Raw genomic sequence first — 25,258 nt, forward strand, 5'->3', positions numbered from 1 at the left:
GAGGTGCAATCTGTGAGATTCTCAGGTCAGAGCCATAGAGCATGTCAGTTGCATTGCTGTATGCCACTTTAACTTTCTAATACAATCTGAGAGCCAGAAATTATGAATTATGATGAGCAATAATTATTACCATTTAAAACATCATAAATACTGTAATATTAATTATGTAAAACAGGCACATTTCTAAATGAATTTAGCTTTTAGAAAGTGCTGTTTTTGTCTAAAAAGCTGTGTAAAGACAGAGAATTTTGAGTTAGTTCTTTCTGAATATTTATAATACGAATATTCTCAACTTGGCCCAGACTCAGATGAAGCAAATTCAAATTGGATAGTCTGCAAAACATTCTTTCAACAAGTGTATTTTCATGTCTTTTTAAGTGCATTTTTCTTTATACTTTATCCACAAATACTTGGTGGAAACAAAATAATAATGCAGTGTTATGATAATATAACAATATAATTAAAAAAAAAAAAAAGACTTTCACATTTTTAATGTTGTTGTGTGAGCTGACACTAGTGATCTCTTAACATGTTACACTACACCTTCCTCTATGAACTTTAATGTTTGTCTTGATGGGAACAAATATTAATTAGCAATATGAGTGACTTAAGTTAGGTAAAATTTTCTACCTAAAATAAAAACTTTTGGCTGTAGAGGATGTGAAATTCAGTAGTTTATACAACAGTTTAAATAGCCAGACAGTGTGTGATATGCTGTGAAGGGTAATGTAGATCTCCTGTGTAGCCAAGTTCTTTTTTGTACTTTATTGTTATCACTTTTTAAAATGTTCCTATTTCTTTCAGCTGATAAAAAAAGAAGTTTTCTAAAGTTTTTATCTATTGAGCGTGATGGAGATCACTGTAAACGTTGCAGTAAAAGATTATTTGACAATGTGGCTGTATTGAAAGCTGCTTTTGGAGACACCCCAATAATGATTGAATATGATGACTTCATAAAGAACTTGGGTCACTTTAAAAAAAAAAAAAAGTCATCCCACTATCTTACTTAGTTGCGCATGAATTCTCAATTCTGAACTGCATGCAGTCACTTTAATAGAAGGTTGTGTGCAAGGGGCATGAACAGCTCACTGTCAGCTAGACTACCATGTAGAAGACACACAGCTCAGTGACTATAGTAGAAGGAACAAAATGTTCAAAGGCCAGTAATACAACACATAATACAAGATAATCAAATACAAGCAGAAAACTTGGAGAGGAAATTGCATCTCACTATATTAGAGTATCGTCATTTAGACTGGAAAAGATTCTACTCTATTCTGTTGTTCTACAAAAAGCCCTACGTAAAGCAGGAATATCTTACTATTTATCACTGATTCAAGAAACTCTATTAGTAGCACATCTCCTAATCCGAGGTTTGGTGGTTCAATCCCTGCATGCCAAAGTGTCCTTGAGGAAGATACTGAATGCAGAAAGAGTTCATAAATTAATTTAATTTGAATCATAACATTTGTAAGAAATGAATGGTAATTAAATGTAAGAAGCAAAATCTCAGGAATTGATTGTAGAATTTATTACAGTGACAGTAATACATTTCTGTCTGTTCTACAGTGGGGGGAAGTATCAAAAGGAAAACTGGTATAAAAACACCATATTAATATAAAAGCATAGAAATGTCAACATTTGATATAAAAAATTTAAAAAATGAAACCTGCCCAAACAGTTTTTGGAATTCACAACACAGTATAAAGATGGCTAAAGATTAGAGGGCAATTAGCTAAACTGATGTAATCAATATCTTTTTGTTTTCACTGAGTCTGTTGTTAATTTTAATCTTGTGAATTGTTTTACGAAGCTATCTAAAAACATTTTTTAACTGAAATACGTGCACACAGAAAACAATAAAATGACTTACATGTCCTTTGAGAAAATGAAAAATATCAGAAGTAATTTTATTAATATCCAGATATTATTTTGCCTATAAGCCTGATGTCACCGTCCTGCAAAATCCTCAGCATTCTTAAGTAGTTGGTGCTGTCTATAGAGACAGGCATACAGGACGTGTGAAGGATGGTTTCAAAGGAAAAGAACATGGTTGTTTAAAAACAATGAAAAGGTATAAGGTATTTTTAGGTATAAGATTAGTTAGGTAAAATAATACATCACAGGAAATGGAAACAAACATGTAATCCTTTTAATACAGTCTACACAGATGAAGGTGATCGATGTGATATTTGAACCGTTTAGCGATGTACTGACTTTTCCCATGTGACTGTTTTTTAATCATAATAAAATTTATTTATAGAGTATAAATTTTACGCCTCATTTGTTTGCGTATACAACCTTGATCTTTAAGCAAATAAAAAAATTAGTACCCATTGCAAAAATCCACAATGAATTATAAAAAATGAACGAGGCTGAAAGTAAGCAGTGTAAAAAAGAGAAGAAAGAAAAATCAAATAAATAATCTTGTCCCTCACGTATGGAAAGTATAGCAGTCTGCAAACAGGAGGCTTAATCAGTGATCCACAAGATTCTGTCAGTATTTACAAACACATGTTCATTCACATTCTGGTCTCTTCTGGTGGTCCATTCATGTAGTGCTGAAGTGCCTGGTGTAAAGGCAGCCACTTCTTTATTGAAGCTTTGATAGCTATAATCCATCTGTAAAAAAAAAACAGAAACGTCAACATGACAACATCTTTCAACTGTTGTTTTTTTAAAAAAAAAACATTTAAAAAAGCTTATGTATGAGATAGTTTGATAGATCCTGGAATTGTCGTCTAATTTAAGCAGCACACTGAGAAGCAGACACAACAAAAACACACTAGAAAGATGACTTTGTGTACAAATAGAGTAACAGAACGTCACCACAGTCCCTGGCGTTGTTGGGTCAAATAGAAGACGCTGTTACAAGTCAGTCACTTTTGATACCTAAACCGCACTCATACAAAGCTCTCTTATACTGACACAGGTGTACTAAGTGCAACATCACAGGGGTTGCTGTTCCTAGTACTAAGAAGACATGCTGGTCAGCCAACAAGCTCACATACTAAGCCTGTGAATAAAACAAGAGTCAGCTCCTCACCGTTTATTTTCATTTGCGTTTTCAGCACACAGGTAGAAAGTTCTGAACTCATCAGATGGAGGTTTCAGCTCAATGATTGAACTCTTGGCTCCATAAGACTGCTCTCGCACCATGTAACCCTGAAGGTAGATGCCACCTGAAGAAATGATGATAAGATGAATATATGTTCCATTTTTTTCACAAATGTAGTCACTATGGAAGGTCACCAGACCAGATCATTCATTCGCAGCAGCAGGTCATGTATTTGCTTTCCTTTGTCAATCAAAAGAGCAAAACCAGCATTCAGCATTTATTATAAAAATAATTTAATTTAACTGGTAAGTTGTTATGCAGACACTTGAAGTGAGATTTTAAGGGACAAAACACTGTGAGACATAACCAATAGGCTTACTTGTTCTTACCTAAAAAAATAAAAATGGGAATAAACATTAGTGACATTTTACATTGTATTTATGTCATTACATTTATGCTGGTAAGGCATAAAACTAATATGAAACAGAAAGAAAAAAGCTCCACGGTGGCTGTTACAATAATTTATATAAGACCAAGGTGAAAAAGTATGTTTCTGTCCCACAGTTTCTGGCCAATTAGAGAAGAGTGTATACAATAAATTGTTTCTCACCATTGCACACAGACCTGTTTTAGAACATCTGTATCATGTTGAACATGGGTCTAACAAATCCACAGAGATCCATTATTTAATATACAGAATTCCTTTGAGCCTTTATTCGATCCTTATTTTGATTCACCAGTTCATGAAATAGGCTGTCACCAACTTGCCGCTTGCTGTGGATGCACACATATATATATATGAGCTGAAAATCAGCCTTGTTGACTGTTACCAGCTTATCAGAAACAGCCTATGCTGATGATAGTGCTGATGTTTTTTGTTGTGTCACATTAACGTTTCCCCGTCAAGTGTTTTGTTGAGATAAAGAGCATGAACCAAGTTTATGAGAACAGTATTTTTTAGAGTGAAGATTTATTTGTTTCCCCAACATAAAAGAGGAATAAAATAGGACAAGAAAAACATGACCAAAGAGTTTTTCATAGACAGAATTTAAAACACTCCTGTGGCAGTTTATTTACTCCTATAGAAATGTATAGGTTATAAAGTCATGATAACTGACACAAATAAACCTATTAATGAAAATGAGAAATATAGTTTGCTTTTCTAATGAATATATCAAGTTTTGCTATGAGATTGGCTTGGAATTGAACTGGGGCAGTAGCAGTGTCTCTAAAAAACTCAATTGAATTCCTAATACACAGAGGAGCAGATAAGTAACAATAACACCAGTCTAAATGTACAGACGAGTACTAGGGCCACATTAAGAAAAAAGAATATTATTGATCATTTTAAGAATAAAGTTACACTTTTGACAAAAGTAATTCTATTTTGAGAAAAGAAGCTGAATTTCTATTTCTATTTCTATAACTATTACCTTTAGTGTACAGAGACTAAAATATTTGCTATTGCATAAAGCTCAGTAAGCTGTTAATTCACCTGTAGTACAGTCCCGATCAAAAGTTTAAGACCCCTTGAAAAATGGCAAAAAATCATATTTTGCATGGTTGGATCTTAACAAGGTTCCAAGTAGAGCTTCAAGATGGAAAAAGAAGAAATGGGAGTGAGACAAAACATTTTTTGAGTATACAATTTATTGAAAACAACACTTAAACTGAAACAGGCTGTTTTACAGTCGATCAAAATTTAGGACCACGTACCATTAAAAGGTCAAATCTGTACAATTAAATGTGGATTTCATTTTCTGTCAGTCTGTCTGTCATGACTTTTTGATGGCAAAGGCAAGAAAAGCAAACTTTCCCTTTTTGAACTTGGTCACTATGTTGAACCACATAAGCAGCGCACCATCACAGCTGAGGTGGGATGCAGTAAGTATAAGCAGTATTTGGAATTTCTTAAATGATCCTGAGGGTTATGGAACAAAAAAGTCAAGTGGATGACGGAAAAATATTTCACCAGCACTGAGCCAGAGGATGCAGTTTGCTGTCCGTCAAGACACTGGATGATCCTCGACCAAAATTAAGGCTGTTACTGGTGCCAACGGCAGCCTGATAACCATCAGACTGCATCTGATACTGAAGGGCTTCAAAAATAAAAAACATCTTCAAAGGCCTCGTCTCCTTGAACGCCACAGAACTGACTGTTTGGACTTTGCAAGGGAGCACCAAACATGGGATGTTTCCAACGTTAGTGGCGTTGAGAATACCATCACATTTTTGGACCATCCTGCGTGTTCCCTTGATCTTAATCCAACTGAGAACCTTTGGGGATAGAAGGCAAGAGAAGTTTACAAAAATGGACAGCAGTTCCAGACAGTAGATGCCGATGCTTTGTGCGGCCGTCTTCACCACTTGGAGAAATGTTCCCACTCACCTCATGGAAACGCTTGCATCAAGCATTCCGCAACAAATTCTTGCAGTGATCAACAATAACGGAGATACTCATTACTGAGTTCATGTCTGGATCTTTGATTTCTGTTTTTTGGGGGGTTATGGGTTTTTTGAAGGTGTGGTCCTGATCTTTTGATGTAAAACAGCCAGTTTCTGTTTAAGCGTTGTTTCCAATAAATTGAATGCTCAGAAAAATGTTTTGTCTCACTCCCATTTCTTCTTGTTGCATGTTGAAGCTTTACTTGGAACCTTGTTAAGATCCAACCATGGAAAATATGATGTTTTTTGCCATTTTTCAAGTGGTCTAAAACTTTTGATCAACACTGTATAAGTAAGACCAGCTTAAACTCTGGAATCTTGACTTTGAAAATGATATAGTTGATAGTACACCCTTAATTTTTACTGATTGTTAACATCTTATTGCAAACTTCAGTTTTATTGTTGAGAGCCCAGCACTGGTACTTTGTGGCATTTTCTGCTTGTGACATTTATATGACATCAAATAGCTTTTTATAATTACAGTCAATGTTTTGCAGCCTTTTTTCTTCAACATTAAACATTTTAACAGAACTGTCCAAGGCTGTGAGAAGCAGGGGTGCTGCGGGTGCTGCAGCAACCCCTGTCACCAAAGACAGACATCACAGCACCACCTACCAGATGCTAAAAAAAAAATCAATAAAACACCAGTCCTGTCATTATTTTTCTCAGAAATATTTTTCCCTTCCTATAATTCTGGAACTGCCACTGCTATGTTCCATGTCAGTGTTTAAAACATGATGTAGAGCTGTACCTTGTGCGTGAGTTGCACGGATGCCACTGTACAAGTAGAGGCACCCATCCTTCAGGATGCAGTAGTGCTGTACCCAGGAATCCTTGCTTTTATCCATTTTATGAAGCAATCCAAGACAGTCTGGATTTTTTACAGCCAGCGGGGGCAGATTAGAGTTGTGTTTAGTGACATCCACCCAAACATGGTTCTAAAACATAAGAGTTATTTGAGATCAGTTTAAGCTCAAACTGGTAGTAAGCCACCACAATCAACAACATGACCTATTTACTCCAATCTGAGGTAAATGTTATATGCAATTAAATGAACATTTTCTGTAACAAGCCCTCTTTGATTTATGAAAATATAGAACTTACTTGTGTAATGGTATGAGTAGCTTTCTCCATAGCTTCCAGCCATCTGGAATCCAACAAGACAAATAAGATTTTAAACATGGTTTTTATTTCAATTTCTCTCTTTCGCTTTTTGAAGAAATAAAGAATATAGACTGCAATATGTTTGGTTTGGAAAGTTATATCTGTCTTTCTACCTTTTCATTTCCTGGTTGGAAGTGGCACAGAAGAAGTAAACTCGAAAACCAGACTGAGGATGACACTTAAACACAAATGGTTTTCCAAGTGAAGTGTCTGGTCCCACCTCAGCCCCTTCCATCTTTATTGCTGAAAGTGCCTGCCTTTTGCCTTCATCCTGTAATGACCATGAAGTAGTGCCAAAAGCACACAAAAATGTCTTTGTGGACCGTTTGATTTTGATGACCTGTATCATGCTTACCCGTTTGTGTCTGTAGTAGTAAAGGCAGCAGTCATGCGTCAGTACAAACCACCTCTTTCTCCATCCTTTAATCAGACCAGACTGAGTACGCTTATGAAGGTAACCACGACAGGCTGGTCTCGGTGTGTTAGGACCACGAGCAATGTCTGAACCAACAGTCAATGTCAGAACATCTGGACCTATAATATTAACAATATCACAGTTACCATGCAATTTAGCCTCCATATTGGTTCTTTATGAGTCCATTCCACAAATGTGCTTTATTGTTTATAGCACAGCACACCTTGTCTGGCTAAATCAGCAGCTTCAGAATGAGGAATGCTGGTGACATCAATACCATTGACAGCTAGGACATAGTCTCCTACCATCAACCCAGCTTCCTCTGCAGCTCCATCTGAAACAGAAATAAATAAATGTTAAACTAACAAGGAAACAACACGATGTAATGACAAGCAGAAAAGCAAACACAGTCCCTACAGTACATAAGTGCACAGAAATTTTTTCAAGTATGACACAAACTTTTTGTGGAGTTAGATTTTTGCTCATCTGCCTTCCCATTCTAAATACAGAGGGCTGAGCCCATTTGGGGCTACAACAGCTTCAAATCTGGCAGGGAATTTTTTTAACCATTCTACTAGAAGTATATTTGTTAGGTTTTACACTGATATGGACAAGAACACCTGGCACACAGTCTTCCCTCCCTAAGGTGTTTTAGGACTGTGCAGGTCAGTCAAGTTTTATCACACCAAACTGGCTCATCTGTGTCTTTATGGACCTTAATTTGTACACTGATTCATGTTGGAACAGGAAAGGGCCAACTGTTCACAAAAGGTTCAGAGCATGAAATTTTCCAAAATGTCTTGCAATGCTGAAGAATTAAGAGTCCCTTTCATTGGACCAAAGGGGCTGAGCATAGCTCTTGAAAAACAGCCCCACACCATAATCTCCCTTCTAACAAACTTTGCACTTGGCACAATGCAGTCAGACAAGGAACTTTCTCCTGGCAACCACCGAACCCAAGACTTGTCTATTGGAATGCCAGAAGGAGAATCGTGGTTAGTCACTCCAGGGAACATGTCTCCACTGCTCTACTGCAGTGACAGTAGTCTTTATACCACATAATCCCATGCTTTAGGCTTTGTATTGACCATGGTCTTGTGAGGCTTGGATGTAGCTGCTTGGGCACCCATTCTATGAGCTCTCTACATGACTGCTCTTGAGCTAATCCGAAGGCCACATGATGCTTGGAGGACTGTAGTGACTAACTCTACAGAAGTTTGTGATCTCTGTGCACCACGTGCCTCAGCATCCACTGGCCCCGTTCTGTTACTGTCGTTTCCAGTCCATTCCACTTATTATAATACCACTAACAGTTGAATGTGTAATATTTAGTAACAATGAAATTTCACAACTGAACTTGTACAGGTTGGATCCTATCAGGGTACTACAGTGGAGTTCATGAAGCAAGCCATTATTTTACAGATGATTGTAGAACACAGGGATTCAATGATTTGGATGGGTGATTGAATACTTGATATATAGAATATATTAAACAAGAAGTCCCTGCACAAATAGATGGGCATTATACAAATTGGTTAACAAGGGGGATTGGACCATTTTGCTCATTGTCAGGAAAAGAAGGATTACATAGTTTTGAAAAACTAAGAGACACCTATGGTTTGGAAAACCAAGATTTTTTTTTTCAGCTATCTCCAAGTCAGGTCCTATTTCAACAGTAACACAAAAACTACAGAAGAACATAGTGGAGGCCTAGTCCCCCTTATAATAGAAGCTTATAAAGGGAAGATTAAAAATAAATTGATAGCTAAACTTTATCAGAACCTACAATCACGCAAGGATCAATCAACCAATTATATTAAAATTAAATTGGAGATGGAGGCTAAAGTCAACATATCAGAGGAAAGTTGGTTAAATATATGTGGAACACAGATGAAAACTACTAGTTCGGGTTACTGAAGGGAAAAATGTTATTAGGTTTTTTATAACCCCAAAAATAAAATACAAACAAACTGGTCAACTGAGAGACGCTGCTGGAGAAACTGTGAGGAAAATATGGCAGATCACTTTCATATATTTTGGAAATGCCCAGTAATCCAACCATACTGGAGTGAAATGGTGAAATTGTCAAATCAATTTACTTGGTGACTGGTCTCAAATTAAATTTGTTCTGTACTGTGTATCTGGGCGATATCCTATCAGCAGTCTTCTTAAGGGACAAATATTTGATAAATATCCTGTTGGGAGTGGGTAAAAAAGCTCTTACCAGGAAGTGGCTGGAGAAAGAGCACCCAACAAAGAAAGATTGGATAGGAATAATGGAGGAAATATACAGAATGGAAAAACTTACATCTCTTTTGAACCTCAAAACGGACCAATTTCATAAAAACTGGAGGAAGTGGGAGAGATTTGTTGAAGGTGGCAATGTGGGATGATGGGTGGTGGGTTATATAACCAGAGTTTAGCTAAATATTTTCATGCAACCACTGGAAGAAGAAAAGCCAGCTAAGGACGTGGCCACTACTTTTAGAAGGCACCTCATAAAATAGACTGGAAATATCCTTCTGAACATCACCAGGGGTGGACTGTAAAGTGCTACGTGGACTTCAGCAGTAACACAAAACCTGAAGACACGGGACCTAAAAAGAGGTGGAGGGGAGCTCCCCCAGACCGGGCAGATATGAGGGTTTCACTGTGCCAAGATGTTGTTGTTAGTGGGTATTATGTTTTTTGTTTTTTTTTATGTGGATGAATGTCAAAATTATAAAACTTAACTTAAATAAAGTATATAAAAAAACAAGAAGTAAAGTATCAATTTGCAGTTTTTTACTAACTCGTGTTTTATACCTAATTCAATTCAATTTTATTTATTTAGTGCCAAATCACAACAAGAGTTGCCTTAGGGCACTCTATACTCTGAGGTAAGGACCCTAAAATAATACAGAGAAAACAGAGAAACCCCAACAATCTAATCGCCCTACATGAGCAAGTGCTTTGGTGACAGTGGGAAGGTAAAACTACCTTTTAATAGGGGGAAACCGCCAGCAGAACCAGCCTCAGCAAGGGGCAGCCATCTGCCACGACCATTTGGTGGTGAGGGGAGGAATACAGGACAAAGACAAGTAGTGCAAGAGAGTCTGAGAATAATAATAAATTATGATTAACTGCAGAGTGATGTTTTATATGTGCATTGAAGGACAAAATTGACTCTAAGACTCCTCACAGTGCTACTGGAGGCCAAGGTCATGTTATCAAGAGTAAACATCCAGTTGGATTCAATATTTCTAAGATTTTTAGAGCTAAACTATACACTAACCTATAGCAGAATTAAACATAATCTTAGTGTGTGGTGAGGTCTCTCCATTTACCTGAACACATTGAAATGTATTAGATACAGTTCAAACCACTGCAGCGCAGTACCTGTAATTCTTACACCATGCTCTAATTGCAACAATATTGTTGTTGTTGTTATTATTATTTTTATTATTATTATTGTTGTTGTTGTTGTTGTTGTTGTTGTTGTTGTTGTATGGTATGGTATGGCCTGTATTTGTATAGCGCTTTTCTAGTCCCTAAGGACCCCAAAGCGCTTTACACAATCAGTCACCCACCCATTCACACACACATTCACACACTGGTGATGGCAAGCTACATTGTAGCCACAGCTGCCCTGGGGCGCACTAACAGAGGCGGTTGTGGTCAATCGTATCAACTACTGAACTGAGGTCTAGCAGGATAAGCACAAAGATGAGTCCACTGTCAGAGGCCATAAGAAGATTATTTGTAACCTTCACGAAAGCTGTTTCTGTGCTGTGATGAGCTCTGAAACCGGACTGAAACTCTTCAAATAAGCCATTCCTTTGCAGATGATCAGTTAGTTGTTGCTCTTGGGACAAAAGGAAGGTTGGAGATCGCCCTATAATTAGCTAAGACCGCTCAGTCAAGTGATGGCTATTTAAGTAATAGTTTTAACTACTGCCAACTTGAAGGTCTGTGGTATGTAGCTAATTAATAGTGATAGGTTGATCATTACTATAATAGTTGTTTTCTTTGGTTGCCTCCCCAATCAGACCAGTAATGACATGTTTAGCAAGTGGTGTCCAAAAATGATGTGGGCTTTATAAATGATTGGGAAATTTTCTACAGAAAACCCAGTCTTGTTAGGAGAGAAAACATCTATCCCACTTTGGATCGAGCAGCTCATGGATGGGCTTCATTTCTAGAGATCTGGCCAATTTTATAAACCACTCCCCCAAAATGTGACTATCCAAAGTTGGGACCAGGAAGCAGAGTTGCAATCTTACACACCTCTCATCACTGGCTGTGTAGACTTAGAGACTGTGTCAGCTCCCAAACAGACAAAAAACAAACCAAAACTGATACTGAAAACAAAAAAAATATTTATACATAAAAATATTTGTTGTTGTCTGTTGTCCATTCTCACTCAGAGTTGATGATTTCTCTGCCTTTTTATCTGATTTAGAGTTTAGGTCAGATAAAATAATTATTATAGGTGGTCTTAACACCCAAGTAGATACTAAAAATGAGCGTCAACATGACATTTAATCTATTATTAGACTCAATTGGGTTATTTTCAAAATGTTAAAGAGCCCACCAAGAAGTAACAAGACTAGAGTTCAGGTAGCTGCTCTGCACTGTTGCCACATGGCATTGAAGAAGACAACAGTGGATGAATTATATCTTTAAACTTAAACCCTCTGGAACACAAGCTTGGAGTAATCAGGACCCTACAACACCGGGCAGAAAATGTTCCCTCTAAGCCAGAAGTGAAAAGGGGGTAAAACACACATGTAAAGAAAGCTCTTAAAACATGTGGTTCTCCTAACTGGGCTTTCAACAAATCAGCAAAGATGCACAGAACAGAAGGTCAGACACAACTAGGGAGAATCAGGACAAGCAGAACAATTTTGTCATCTCTTATGTAGCAGGTTTATCAGAGAAACTCAGGAGAGTCTTCTCCAAGCATGACATCCCAGTGTACTTCAGACCCAGCCTCACACTCAGACAAAAACTGATTCATTCCAAGGACAAAACTCCCATACACAACCTTAACAATGTAGTGTATGCTGTACAGTGCAGCAATACTCAGACCTCTACAATGAAGAAACCAAACAGCCACTCCATAAATGCATGGCACAACATAGAAGAGCCACCTTGATGGGACAAGACTCAGCTGTCCATCTGCATCTAAAGGACAAAGATCGCTCTTTTGAAGATGCCAATGTTCCCATTTTGGACAGAGAAGACAGATGGTTTGAATGAGGAGTGAAAGAAGCCATCTATGTTCACTGTAAATGACCTTCTTTGAACAGAGGCGGTGCCTTACAACACCAACTGTCTGCCATCTATAATCCAGTTTCGAGATCCCTTCCCAGACGCCTAAACGCCCACTCACATCCTGGGCCATTTGACCTCAGGAAATCACATGATAGGTTGGGGCTAGATCTCACAATGGATTCACCTGAAACCCTGATTGTGGCCCATACCTGTTTTCAGACCTTGGCTCGTGTGATTAGGTAGAGGATAAACAGGGGGTCCACGAAATGTGTAATTACATTTGCATCATGGTTACTTTTGCAATGCTTAAATTCCAGCAAATAAAAAAAACACGCAAAATAACAACTACAAAGCAGTTGAACACCCTGTTGAGTCAGCACTATGATATAGAAATTTACTTACTTGTGTCAACCTCTGTGACCACAATGGGTTTAGAAAACTGTATTCGAAAGCCCCAGGGATATTCTCCTGTCCCTTTGCTGATCTTAACAGTCCTCTCTCGAACTGGAAGATGTTTGAAGATGATGAAAGAGATGTTTAACAAGAGCAGCAAAATGTACATATGCACAGCAGGTAAAAAAAGGTATTGAACTCATCACCAATTTTCTAGGTAAATATCCAATGTACACAATCAAACCAAATATGTATATAAATTAATTTATGTGTAATAATGAGAAAATGACACAAAATCGTCATTTTAATAGCACTCTAGTTTTTACACAGTCATACTCACTATTTACAATTCACACCCCAACGCATACACCCAACGGGCCACGTTCAACACTGACAAGCAGAGATAGGAGCAGGCAGGTCTTCATACACCCGTGTTTCCTGCACCTTGTCTGGGGCAGAGGTTGGCTGGTGTTCCAGGGTCAAGCCAACTGCATCCCAGGGTTGCTGTTGGCTCTGGGGATCATCCATTCATCTGCACTTCGGAGGGCAGGGTGGATGTGGATGGTTATCTGTCATTGTGCAGCTTCATGAGCAACCACTGGTTGTTGCTGCCCCCACCCACAGGATATGGGCATTTGCTGGCTCTAGGGTGCCTGGCTGGGCGATTTGGTGTGATTGCTGACCTGCTGCCTTGGGGCTGTGGTCTGTGGTTGGCTTGGACATCTTTGTTGCATTGGGGATCCACCGATTGCGCCCAGGCCCCTTCCTCGGATTGTGCTGGGATGGCCGGCCTCTGCCAGGGTCAACTGCCTAGTGCCTCTGGTTATTTAGCGCTCCTGCCTTTTAGCTGTGGGCTTCCCTCTTCCTTAAACCGGCGGAAACACACTTTGGCCTTGGATTTTCAACACTCTTGGGGGACTGGGTGGGGTCTTCCCCTGTCTGTCTCTCGTCCCCAGGGGACGTTGTTGCAGTCTCTCACCCTCATTATCAAGTACGTTTCATGACAAACACCCATGCACAGGCACTCACATTCTTTCTTTCTCTCTCTGTTTCACACAGACACACACACGCAAAATTGTATGTTCTTCTTGGCAAAGCAAATGTGTTTGGCACAACAAAGCATTTAGATCATGAATCTGGTTGCTAAAACTTCCAGACAGGACAGGTTACTAAAAAGAAAGAAATATATTTACTTAGAGAATTGTTAGTTTGTTCAATACTTATTTTACCCGCTGTATGTACACTACCGGTCAAACGTTTTAGAGCACCCCAATTTTTCCAGTTTTCTACTGAAAATTATGCAGTTTAATGCCTCATTGCACTCTGAAATGAAAGCATATTACAAATAAGCAATGCAAAGCACAGAAATCGTGGAATCAATTTATAGACCGAAATGTATTCTAAACTTTTGACTCATCAAAGTAGCCACCTTTGGCAGATATAACAGCTGAACATACCCGTGGCATTCTTTCTACAATAGCAATCAAATATTCTTCAAAACGTTCTTCCCATATCTGTTGCAGAAGTTCCCATAAATGTGTGGCACTTGTAGGTTGCTTTGTTTTCGCTCTTCTGTCCAGTTCATCCCAAACTAGCTTGATGGATAGTAAGTCTGGAGACTGTGCTGGCCATGTTTTCAAGCTTACCATCATGTTCTTTTTTCCTGAGTTAGTTCTGGCATTGCTTGGACTTTTGGGCGATTATCTTGCTGTAGGAGGCGCTCTTGACCAACTAGGCGCATATCAGACGGTACTGCATGGTGCTGCAGAATGCTGTGGTAGCCGTTTTGGTTCAGGGTGCCTCTCACTCTGTACAAGTCACCACCCACTGATCCAGCAGAACAGCCCCAGACCATCACACTTCCTCCTCCACATTTGACAGTTGATGCCACACAATGTGTAACCATCCCTTTGCTTACTTGACAGCATCCAAAGATTCCTTGTGATGAACCAAAGATTTCAAATTTTGATTCATCAGTCCACTTTCCAGTCTTCTGTAGTCCAGTGGCAGCGTTTCATGGCCCAGGCAAGCCTCTTTGTTTTATTCTGACGTCTTAGCGAGGGCTTTCTTTCTGCAACTTGTCCTGTCAAACCTACAACTTGAAGGTTTTCTTCACAGTTGAAACTGAGAATTGCTTACTACAGTTACTATTAAGCTGTGCTTGAAGCTGTTGTCCTGTGTGCCGCAAGCTGTTAACTCTCAGAAACCAGTTCTCTGATTCAGTTGTGGCTTTGCATCTGTCAGACCTCTTCCTGTCAGAGTTTGCCCCAGTTTATGAGTGCCACTGTACTCACTGACACCTTGACTTTCTTTGCAATTTATCGGTAGGAAGACGTACATTTTTAAGTGTTATGCTGGTGTGTCTCTCTTCCATTGTCAATGTTGTTTTTTGCACTGTTTTTTTTTTTTAGCAACACACTACTTTCTGCAGTACAGTGCTGTTCAACTGATGCTGACGAGGGTACAGTACCACAGTGTGTTCCTACACTGCTGTTATGCAGACAGAGGGGGTTGTAAGTAATCCAGAAAAGTTGGAACACCTGTAGGAATTAGTTGCACCACCTTTCAAGGCTTGATCAACCTCCATTGCTGCTGGACAGCTGTACTTTTTTCAGTTTTGGGTAACCTTACCTTTTTTTTTAACCTCTGGCAGTTCACCACGTACCTTTGTACCATTTCAAGCTATTCATTGGAGTAGAACTACTTGAACTGCAATAAATAACTGGAAAAATTGGGGTGTTCTAAAACCTTTGACTGGTAGTGCTAAATTAAATTCACAGTAATTCAGTACTAAATGACCTGTTACTGTTGTCAAATTAAATAAAGTTAACTTTTTTGTAAAAACACAAAAGCTACAGCTTACTTGAGACGGCACAAGTTCTGGTGGTTAGGCTGGTACGAATTCCCCCAGAGCCTACATTATCTCCTTGAAAAATCCATGCTGATGAGTGGAATGTTTCTGTATAAAAGCCCCTGTCTTCATTTTCTTGAAATGCTATGTCCATAGAACGCGTGTCCTCTGACACTAGCAAAACAAAGAAAGACACAAATCAAACAAACAAACCACTAAACAGCACAATTCATTACATATAGATGCATTTCTATATCTGCAGTTGTCAAATCAGCAAAGAAGTCTAAGGAGCTTGGAAAGAAAGCGACTTAAGGGTTTGAATACCTGTCCACCATTTGGTTGTATAAAACTGAAGAAACCTCGCAGATGAGACGTGAAACATCTTCACAAAACTTAAAGTCCAGTCACTTTTTATGGATAATAAACAGATAATACAGCACTCTGCTTGCACCACTTACTGGACTGGCAGATCAAATTGAATCACTAAACTTACTCTTTATGACATTTTTTCCCTGACATTTGTTCAAGCTTTCCATCAAAGTCACCTGATTCCTCTGTGATGTCACTGGTGATTGAGCTTCCTCCAACAGAGGTCCACTGCTTGCTCTCTTTGAAGAGCTTTCGCCTTTTAGCCAAGTGTTCAGAGCCACTTGTTTCCGAATCTTTATGAACCACAGGCTTCAGATGCTCCTTGATCTCTAAAGAAGCTGGGAATGGTCATGAAGAATCACAAATAGGTGAGTTTTACATAACTAATTGGCTGAAACAAATTTAAATGAATATGAATTGAAATAACTTACATTTAGATACAATCTGTTTTTCGGTCCTGTTAGTTTTACTAAGCGTCTCTTTTGCAAGGACCTCTGTGTCTTTAAAATCTTTTACTGGACCTGATGATATGCTTGCAGGTTGTCTTGAATTTTCTGTGTCGAGTTCCAGATAATCTGTCCCCTCATTTATCAGTGGGAGAATAGGGTCGGTACCTTCCGTGTTTTCACTAGTTGGTTTAGGTTTAATGTCCTCTGTCACCTCATTTAAGTTTAATGATTCTACATGTAAGTCCTGCAAGAGGGACATGCATGGGTCGTCCACAGCATTTCTAAAATCCCTCTTTAGACAACTATCCAGGGATAATTGTGAGTCCCTCTGCAAGAGACTTGGCTCAAATGCGCCATCTGTTATTGTCTGAACTGAGAACTTGCTATATCCGGGTAAAAAAGAGACTGAATCCTTCTGGTTTGCGTTTTTAACCTCATTGTTTGCAGATAGTATTTCTGGGTGACTCTGTAGCATATGTTCCTCTGAGCCACTGCAGGATGGAGGGATGACTTGTATAGAAAAGGCTCTTCGAGTTAGCTCTTCTGTAAGGGGCTCTGGACTGTGATATTCTCCTTCTCCAAATTCTTGTTCAAATCCACTGTCTGCTACTTCACATTGATCAACAGTATATTCACAATCGTCAGTGTCTAGACTTTCCATATCCTTATAAATGCTCAAGTTAGTATCATGTTGACTGTTGAAGTCATGTCTTTGACAGTGTTCAGTGTTCATGATGATTTCAGGATTAATCTCAGAACCAGTCACATAGAATGGACTGAGAAATGGCTGTGCTCTGTCATGGCTGTCTAGAATTTCCGAGACTTGTTTTAAACTCCCTTTGGTTTGTGAAAATGTATCATTTTCTAATCCAAATGCAGATAACCTGTCATCGCCCTTTTCAGTCCTCTCCAGCCTCTCTGTCTGGAGGGGAAGTGAGCACATGACCAAAGAGGAAAAAGATTCTCTGTAATGTAGCTGGAGATCTTCTTGCATCAGTCCTAGACCCTGTGACATCCCAGGAAATGTTTGACGTCTTTTCTTGGGTAATGAACATACTTTGTGTTCGACGGTGGCAATACTATTATTTCTAATCCAGGATTTTCTTTTCTGACTATTGATGAAGTCTTTCATGAAGCTAGACCTGTTGGTAGACATCAAGGGTCTCGTGAACACAGGGTCATAATTGTCAGATTGTGATAACTCATCAAAAGAAGGTGGCAGCCCCCCTCTTTCTTCTTCTTGTGCACAATATAGACATTTAAGTTCCTCAGTGGAGGTCAAATGCAAGTCTCCTCGTTTATCAACAGCTGGACTAGAAGTGTTGATTCTACAAGAAGCTAAGTCTTGCGTCAGACCTTCTAAACTATTGTTTTTAATATCTGCAAACTCTTGGGGTGGGGGGATGTGCCAGAACTCATCACCAGAACTGAGACTTGTATGAAAACTTTGCCTCTTTCCTTGAGGTTTAATATTTAACAGCAGCGGTGGGCTTGATAGATGATCTGCCAGTTTAAAGTCTCCCGATCCTTGTTGTTTGTCATCACTACAGCATTGACTGCAGTCTGGACTGTCCCATATATTTGCAGATCTGGCACATTTTGAATCACAATAAGGCTCAGTTTGTTTACTTGTGGTTCCAGTGTGATCTTTGTCATTATTGTTGTGATTTTTTTCCTCATCAGTGACATTATCCAATGGTTGTTCAGAAGACTCATTGTCTGGCATCCATGTCTCCTCACATTTGCTCTTAAAAACCTCAGTACTGGACCAGCTTTTATTCATGAAAACAAGTGTGGTCTTGTTGCCAGATGTATTAAGCTGAAGTTTTAAATGTGATCCAGTGCAGTTAATATTCAGGATGTTAGTAACTGGAATTGGTGAGTGGATTTGATTTTCAGATAAGGGTTCTTGTGACTGCTGAAACGTAATATTTGGTGATGAATCTCCTGTTACAGAAACTGAGGTTACTATTTTCACTCCGTTCTTCTCGTCCGTTGTTGTTTTGGTATAAATACTCTTTTGGTGTGCAAATGAATTCAAGTGATAATCTTGCTTAAATCTTTTCTCCTTGGGTTCAGGATTGTTGTATTTTTCCTCATCTTCAGATCTTGACAGTACATTTTCCTTTCGAAAAGAGTCTGTTTCTCCCTTTTCAACAATGTCATCTTTGGTGCAGACAGTGCTTTTGTTCTGCTTTTTAAAGATGTATGGTGAGATACTCTCTGAAAGAAAAAGCAAAATAGTGAAATAATTATATTAGAGGATGTTTGACAGTACAAGTATTATAGTGCTTACTCATAGTTTGTTCTGGTTTCTTTCTAATATTGTAGGCCCTTTACTGTAACAATATAAAGCTCCTAAATTCAAATGTTGTTGTGAGTTAGTGCTACATAAATAAAATGATATAACACAATTTTCCCAACACTACAAAGTTACTTTGGAACTGTTGAATTTCATTCCGGGGTTGCTTGATTGTTGGATACCTTGTGCATTGAGGTTTAAGTACTGATCAATACTTTTGCTTGTTTATTTTAACTTTTTTCTCCATAAAGTTAAAAGCCCATTAGGATTCAACATTATACTAGTTATGCCATAAAACCCACTATTATGAAGCTGTTATTAGTCCTCTACCAGTCTCAAGAAGTACTTGCACATTGTATGCACGTGTGGGGAAAAATGTGATTCAGCTAAGCACAAGATTAACCGCACTGCGTCCTCCCAAGCTCCAACTCACGTTTGTTGCTGCTGGAGCTCTTCCTCCTCTTGCTATTTCTCCTCCTCCCCCTCTTGCTCATTCTGAAATCCACCACAGTCTCACATCCGCTGGGAAACGTAACACTGAACGAAGACGAACAAGTGTTGTATTTTTTATGGGTATATGTACACATTTTGGCTCAATATTTTTTACACTGACATGAAATCAATTATTAAAGAAACAGAAAATGTAAATCATTAAGATGCTTAATTCTCAGTATTTATCACCATTTTTTAAAAATACAAACACTAGTAATTATTGAAATGTCTAATCTCTGTTGAACAAACTGATACAAAAGGAAAAATTATAACCTGGCAATATCCAGTTATGTACAGAAAGTTTATGCACTGGTACATAATCCTGTGCAACTCAGTTAACATGTGCATCAAACAGTTTCCTGCTTAAGGGGCTGGTCAGAAGCAAACAAAACAAAACAAAAAAACCTCCTTTTGTCTGAATGAGCACCATCTATAAACAATTAAAACATCAAATTGTGTTAACAACTTAGAGCTGACACCTGGTTTTGTTTTGTTTTGTTTTGTTTTTCTGAGAAAGACAAGAGATGATTTTCAATAAAAGACAATAATGTCAGTAAAGTCAGACATGTTACTTATTCAAATGTGAAAATTAGAGCTGTTAGGTTACTATGTTTAATGTTAGAAAGCTTTGCTCTATAGGGATCATGTTGACCAAGTAAACTTATTTCCACAATTTCTTTTAAAAATAGAAAAACATCTGACTTACCTATTGATGTGATATCCTAATGACTGCTATCAAACCTTTATGTGGTAGACATGAAAAGATAGACAGACAGCCGGCAAATAGCTGCTTCTTTTCCACTGTCTACATTGTCTGCGTCTCTCAGACTGTTCCAGTTCTTATTGTTTCTATTCTTGATACTAAGCAGCTTATTACGCTTAATCTTGTCAGCCACTGATGATGCAGTACTAAGCCTGCTTATTCAGCTATACTTTTTCACTGGTCAATGAAAGGAGATGAAGCACATGATGCACATTTTTTCCTACATGTTTAAAAAGCATTCACCCCCATCTCTCTCTGTCCTTTTTTCACAATACCAACTGTGAATAACTACCTCCCTTTTGCTCAACAATTCCGGCAATTATTTACTTTCTCTTAATGTTTATATTACACTTTGCAGAGCCAAAACAAAATGTTGAGTTTCACTAAAAAGACTATTGCCTTTTTGATGAAGGTGCTAAACCTCATAAGTATGGATGCCTCTAAAGAGAAATAGGATCATAACAGAACAGTTATATTAGCAGGAGTCATGTAGGACATTAGTTGTAATTAAAAGAATTTTAAATTCAATTCTGAATTTCAACAAAGGTCAACAAGAATGGTGACAATAGACCTTAGTTGCTGCATTCTAAACAAACTGAAGATGGGCTACAGATTTTAGATCAGTTGGAGAGAAAGGAACCAGGTCAGAGCAGCTTCCACTTCGGGTAAGGAGACCAGACAATACAAGCATGCAACCTTTGCTTTTTACTTTATAAAACATTCCAAAAGGTAAATCTGGCTTCCTTACACAGACATGGAATTAATGGGGTTAGGTTAATTGGTTATTCTAAGTGTCCAAAGGTGTGAATGTGAGTGTGAATAATTGGCTGTCTCTCTTTGTTAGCCCTGGGTCAGATTAGTGACCTGTCTGGGGTGTACCCTGCCTCTCATCCTATTGTAGCCCCCCGTGACCTTGAAGGATAATCAGAAGAGAATGGATCGATGGCTGGAAATATGGAGCCTTCGTCACACACAAAGGTTAATTATGAAATTCCTCAGGATCCACAGGTTTACAATTCTGTTTAGATTATGTGTTTCCCTTAGGCAGTTGTAGATGAAGCTCTCTCTGTCAATGAAGCCAGATGACAGAGACCAATTACTTAAAGTGCAGGAATGTCTTAAAGACATTATACCTGACTTACCTCTAATCTCCTTCTTCTAAATTTAAATAAAACTGTCACAGTTTGGCAGGGCAAACCGTGGGGGTGTAGGGAAGGAGGACCCAGGCGCGGAGCTCTGTGTGTAAACAGTGTGTTTATTTACAGTGTAAGGAAACCAACAACAATAAATCCCCGTGCTCTCCCGTGACTTCCGTGTCGTGCCCTCCTTGTGCTCTCTGCTCCTGTGTGTCTGCACTCGCTGCTCTCCCGGCTTCCCACGTTTCTCCTGCAGGAAACAATAGCGGCAGCTGTCAGGACACTTAACTATAGCAGGCATGCACTCAAGGACTAAACCTAAACTGGATTAGTAACGTGGAGTCTCACGCAATGATCCCGCGTCGGTGGGAGCTCCATCAGTCTCCTAAATGGCTCCCCCGACGAGCCTGATCAGCAGCAGGTGTGTGTGGGGCGTCAGGCGTGGCCAATCCTCTAGCAGGACCACGCCCATCGGGCCTGCAGGTGCTTGACATCCACACACATATATACGCACACATACACACACACACACGCCTACACATACAATAAGTGGAACACCGAACAGAAGCATAGAATTACAAATACATATCACAATATAATTCATAACTGCTCGGGGACCCTGGGTCGCTCCGACCCAGGACCCTGACAAAAACTGAAATTATTGTAGTCTGCCCTAAAAATATTAGAAATATTATGTCTAACCAGATGCTTAATCTGGATAGAATTACTTCCAGTAGCAAGCTTATCCAGCTCCCTATTTAAATGGAGAGCTGGTTCTGGACCTTGCTGTATTTGGGGATGCCTGGTCAAAATTCAACATTATTAAACAAACACTGTAGGACTGATTTCTTGATTTTGCGCAAGAAAACATCCTGTCTCAGAGTGATGATCAAAAACTAGTTCATGCATTTATTATTTATAGACTGGAATATTGTAATTTAATATAATCAGCCTGTCCTAAAACCAGACTACAGGACCTAACAAAAGCAGGGAGAATAACTAAGAAGAAGAGTAGAAGGTAAGATAACAAACTCAAGGGTACTGTTACGGATTCAAATATTGAGGAGGGATACAGGAGGAAAACCCAAAATAACCACACTGGTCCGGCCGGGTCAAGTCAAACGATGATTTAATGAACACACGCGTGGGAGATGGACACCATACATCAAACAGCATCAGATCTCAATACAAACTCCACACACTCATTGTTTTATGAAAATCAGGGTATTAGAACGCCCCCTCATGCGTACAGATAGTACAATACAGTCAATATTGACAACTTTAGACACATCAAGAAAAACATTCTCTTCGTCTCGAGGACAGACACTGGCTCCAGCGCCTCTCCTTGGAGCGGACTGTCCCCTACGGAGACACAACATTACAGCTGCAAGGTTTTCCAAATGATCAAGTTGACCTGTATATAATACGCTGAGTCAGGGATACAATATTAAATGCATGTTGGTTTAATGAACTACCATTACTTAAAAACTTAATAAAAAGATATAACTGAATAAAAAATCACAAAGTATCACATAATATCAGTGTTATGTAAGCGCGTGCAACCTCCTGGGCCCAAAGTCATCTCACACCATGGATCAGCCAGTCATAGCGCTGACTGAAGTTTTTGACCCTTATTACCTCGGGCACAACTCTATAATAAGCAACAAACTGCCATATGTATAAGGTGATCATGTTTACACCTGCAAAGAGAGATCATATAATTATTCTGACACCTGTAAATAAAAGATTAACACCAGGTTATAACAATCACTGTAATACAAAGGTTAAATGTAATGTCAATAGCTTCAATCAATGTTTAATGCAATGCTTATTAAATGATTCTGATATAATGATGATGATTCTGCTAAAAATGAAGTAAACCACCCCTTTTCACCCGACAGTACTATGGAAGCAATATCGAACTCATAAGACTTAATATAAATCTTGAACATGATATATTAAAAGGAAAACATAATTACTGGGCCGGTAGTACCCAAAATCCACCAATCCTTCTCTGCTCCTTTGCGATAACCATCTCTCACCAGCTCAGAGTGCAGCTGTTGCTTTGCTGATGTGCCCGTCTCCTCTGCCTTCTTGTAGCTACTCCTTGACAAATTAGGCACCGAACCTTTTAGATATTACCATGAGCTACTGTTAGAGTGCCTTGTCTTCAGATTTCAAATAATATGTTGGGCTCCCTGGCCTAAGTTGTTGTTTTCAATAAATTGCATGCTCAAAAAAATGTTTTGTCTCACTCCCATTTCTTCTTGTTACATGTTGAAGCTCTACTTGGAACATTGTTAAGATCCAATGCTCCAAAATATGATTATTTTTTGTTGTTGTTGTTGCCATTTTTCAGGTGGCCTTACATTTTTGGTTGGGACTGTATCTACTTCCCACTTGTCCACTTGATCTGGGTAGCTGTGGCTTAGGAGATAGAGCAGGCGGGGTGCTCTGTTTCGGGAAGCAGTGCCAATTAGGAGGGTGGTACATCTGTCAGAAATAAATAACTACCTATCCTCTGATAGTAAGTGTGGATCCATAGACAAGAGTGTGACAAGATGCCCAGCGATGAGCTTGGCAGAGAGCGCTCCACAACCAGCCATAAAGAAGTGAAGGACAAGATTGTGGATATGCGTGGGAAATAAAAACTGAGTGGGGAACTTTGTGTTCTCCCATGTCTTTACTGGGGAGTACTAAAGATTGCAGGGCAACTGCTACTCTCCGTCATTCTTGCAAAAGGTGATCAATCTGAATCAAAATGCTCAAAAGGAGTCATTATGTTTGTTTCCTACTGTTACCAGTTTGCTCAAGTTGGCAAAAAACAAAGGAGAGTCCACACACACACTTTTCCCAGTTTATTTAATTGAACAGGCAGCAAATTGTTAAAGTGTTAGGTATCATTAGTGCATGGACGAGGGTAAGTACATGCAAGGTGTTGAATAAGGATGCAAGAACCAAAAGATAGCCTAACAAACCAGCACAATGGTGGAGCGGTAGATGGCGCCCAGAGAGAGCGAATAAACCAAGAGCAGGCTTTTTGCCCTTGGCCACTTCTGATGACCCACACAAGCTGTCAGGTTTATATTGTTGATTGTCATTTATGCTTAGAAATATTTACTCATATATGCTTAGAGGTGTATGATCAATGTCATGTTGGTAGAGGGTTTAGGGAAGTCGTTTATGGGGTCACACTCTGACCCCCCCCCCCCCCCCACACACACACACACACACACACACACGCATACTTACACAACATACACTTTGTGTGTATGACGTCATATGTTAATGAGCCTATGTATATTCATGTAACCTCAATAAAAGTGCAGTGTTATGGGGGAGCGGACGAGAGCAACTGGAGTCAAGTGTTTGTCCAGTTCTCTCCCGTGCACGAGAAACATAAAGAACTTTGCCTACTCGTGTCTTGTTTTGCTGTGTAGTTAAATTGTCTTGAAGGTTCCAGCGAATAGGTTTATGCTACAAACCCATCTTTAATTGGATCCCTGGAGTCGACATTCACCGAGGGGATAAGAGACACGCTGAAAGACTGACGTCAGCCAGGATGATGAATGACGATCGATGGGATATACTACACGCTAAGCAACACCGAGTAAGTTTAAAGAGTCCAACTCTACGTCCACACGTACACGGGTATTTATGAAAACGGAGATTTTCCATTTTCGTTTTAAAAAATAATCCCGTCCACACGTAAAGGCAGAAATAAAGGAAAACGCTGCTAGGAACATGCCAAAGCAACAGGTGGCGATATATTCCTAACCTTGCAGAAATGTTGGCCAATCAGAAGTCTAGAAGCCTCGGTGGGAAAAAGTAAACAAAGCTGGGGCATAGAAGCAGAACCGAGTGTGTGTGGAGGGACAGTAACTGTGGCTGTGTCCCATTTCAGGGTCTGCACGCTTGAAGTACGCATTTTAAGTGCGGTTACGTCACCGCCACGCGACGACGGCTGTCCCAATTCGAAGTGTACTCCAAATGCGCCGTCGATTTCCCCAAATATCAAGCGTGGTCCGGTGCACGCTTCGTGGTCCCATATATCCCACAATTCATAGCGCGGCGGTGAGTGTGGATAATTTTGCCGCAAGAAGGGAGCGGCCGAAGAGTGAACTGTCAAAAGTAAGTACTGAATATGACGTCACTTATTCATGTG

At 39.3% G+C, this 25,258-nt stretch overlaps 1 protein-coding gene across 2 annotated transcripts; it reads right to left on the reverse strand.

The window, feature by feature from the left end:
• Window positions 1-1,837: 1,837 nt before the first annotated feature.
• pdzph1 (PDZ and pleckstrin homology domains 1) lies at window positions 1,838-20,351 on the reverse strand. Of its 2 annotated transcripts, XM_085165817.1 has the most exons (13): window positions 19,901-20,311; window positions 19,136-19,239; window positions 16,383-18,623; window positions 16,128-16,289; window positions 15,595-15,756; window positions 12,741-12,842; window positions 7,306-7,416; window positions 7,023-7,201; window positions 6,781-6,938; window positions 6,608-6,650; window positions 6,255-6,441; window positions 3,047-3,182; window positions 1,838-2,622 (listed from the first exon to the last, which is right to left on the reverse strand). In XM_085165817.1, the coding sequence occupies exons 2-13, from the start codon at window positions 19,194-19,196 to the stop codon at window positions 2,523-2,525; spliced, it is 3,642 nt and encodes a 1,213-aa protein (XP_085021943.1). In that variant the 5' UTR covers window positions 19,197-19,239; window positions 19,901-20,311; the 3' UTR covers window positions 1,838-2,522. The 2 variants fall into 2 exon arrangements, with proteins under 2 accessions (XP_085021943.1, XP_085021942.1); XM_085165816.1 differs by having other exon boundaries at window positions 6,781-7,201; window positions 19,901-20,351.
• Window positions 20,352-25,258: the final 4,907 nt, after the last annotated feature.

This window comes from Neolamprologus multifasciatus, chromosome 7 (assembly GCF_963576455.1).
Source record: "Neolamprologus multifasciatus chromosome 7, fNeoMul1.2, whole genome shotgun sequence".
NCBI classification, from domain to species: domain Eukaryota; kingdom Metazoa; phylum Chordata; class Actinopteri; order Cichliformes; family Cichlidae; genus Neolamprologus; species Neolamprologus multifasciatus.

What these genes read in the sequence shown, in the direction of transcription:
- pdzph1 (XM_085165816.1), bottom strand. Translation starts at nt 19,196, where the DNA reads ATGAGCAAGAGGGGGAGGAGGAGAAATAGCAAGAGGAGGAAGAGCTCC. An exon ending in TGCTGATTTAGCCAGACAAG is followed by an intron (nt 7,202 to 7,305) that starts GTGTGCTGTGCT and finishes TTAATATTATAG; the next exon opens with GTCCAGATGTTCTGACATTG. An exon ending in CTACTCATACCATTACACAA is followed by an intron (nt 6,442 to 6,607) that starts GTAAGTTCTATA and finishes CTTATGTTTTAG; the next exon opens with AACCATGTTTGGGTGGATGT.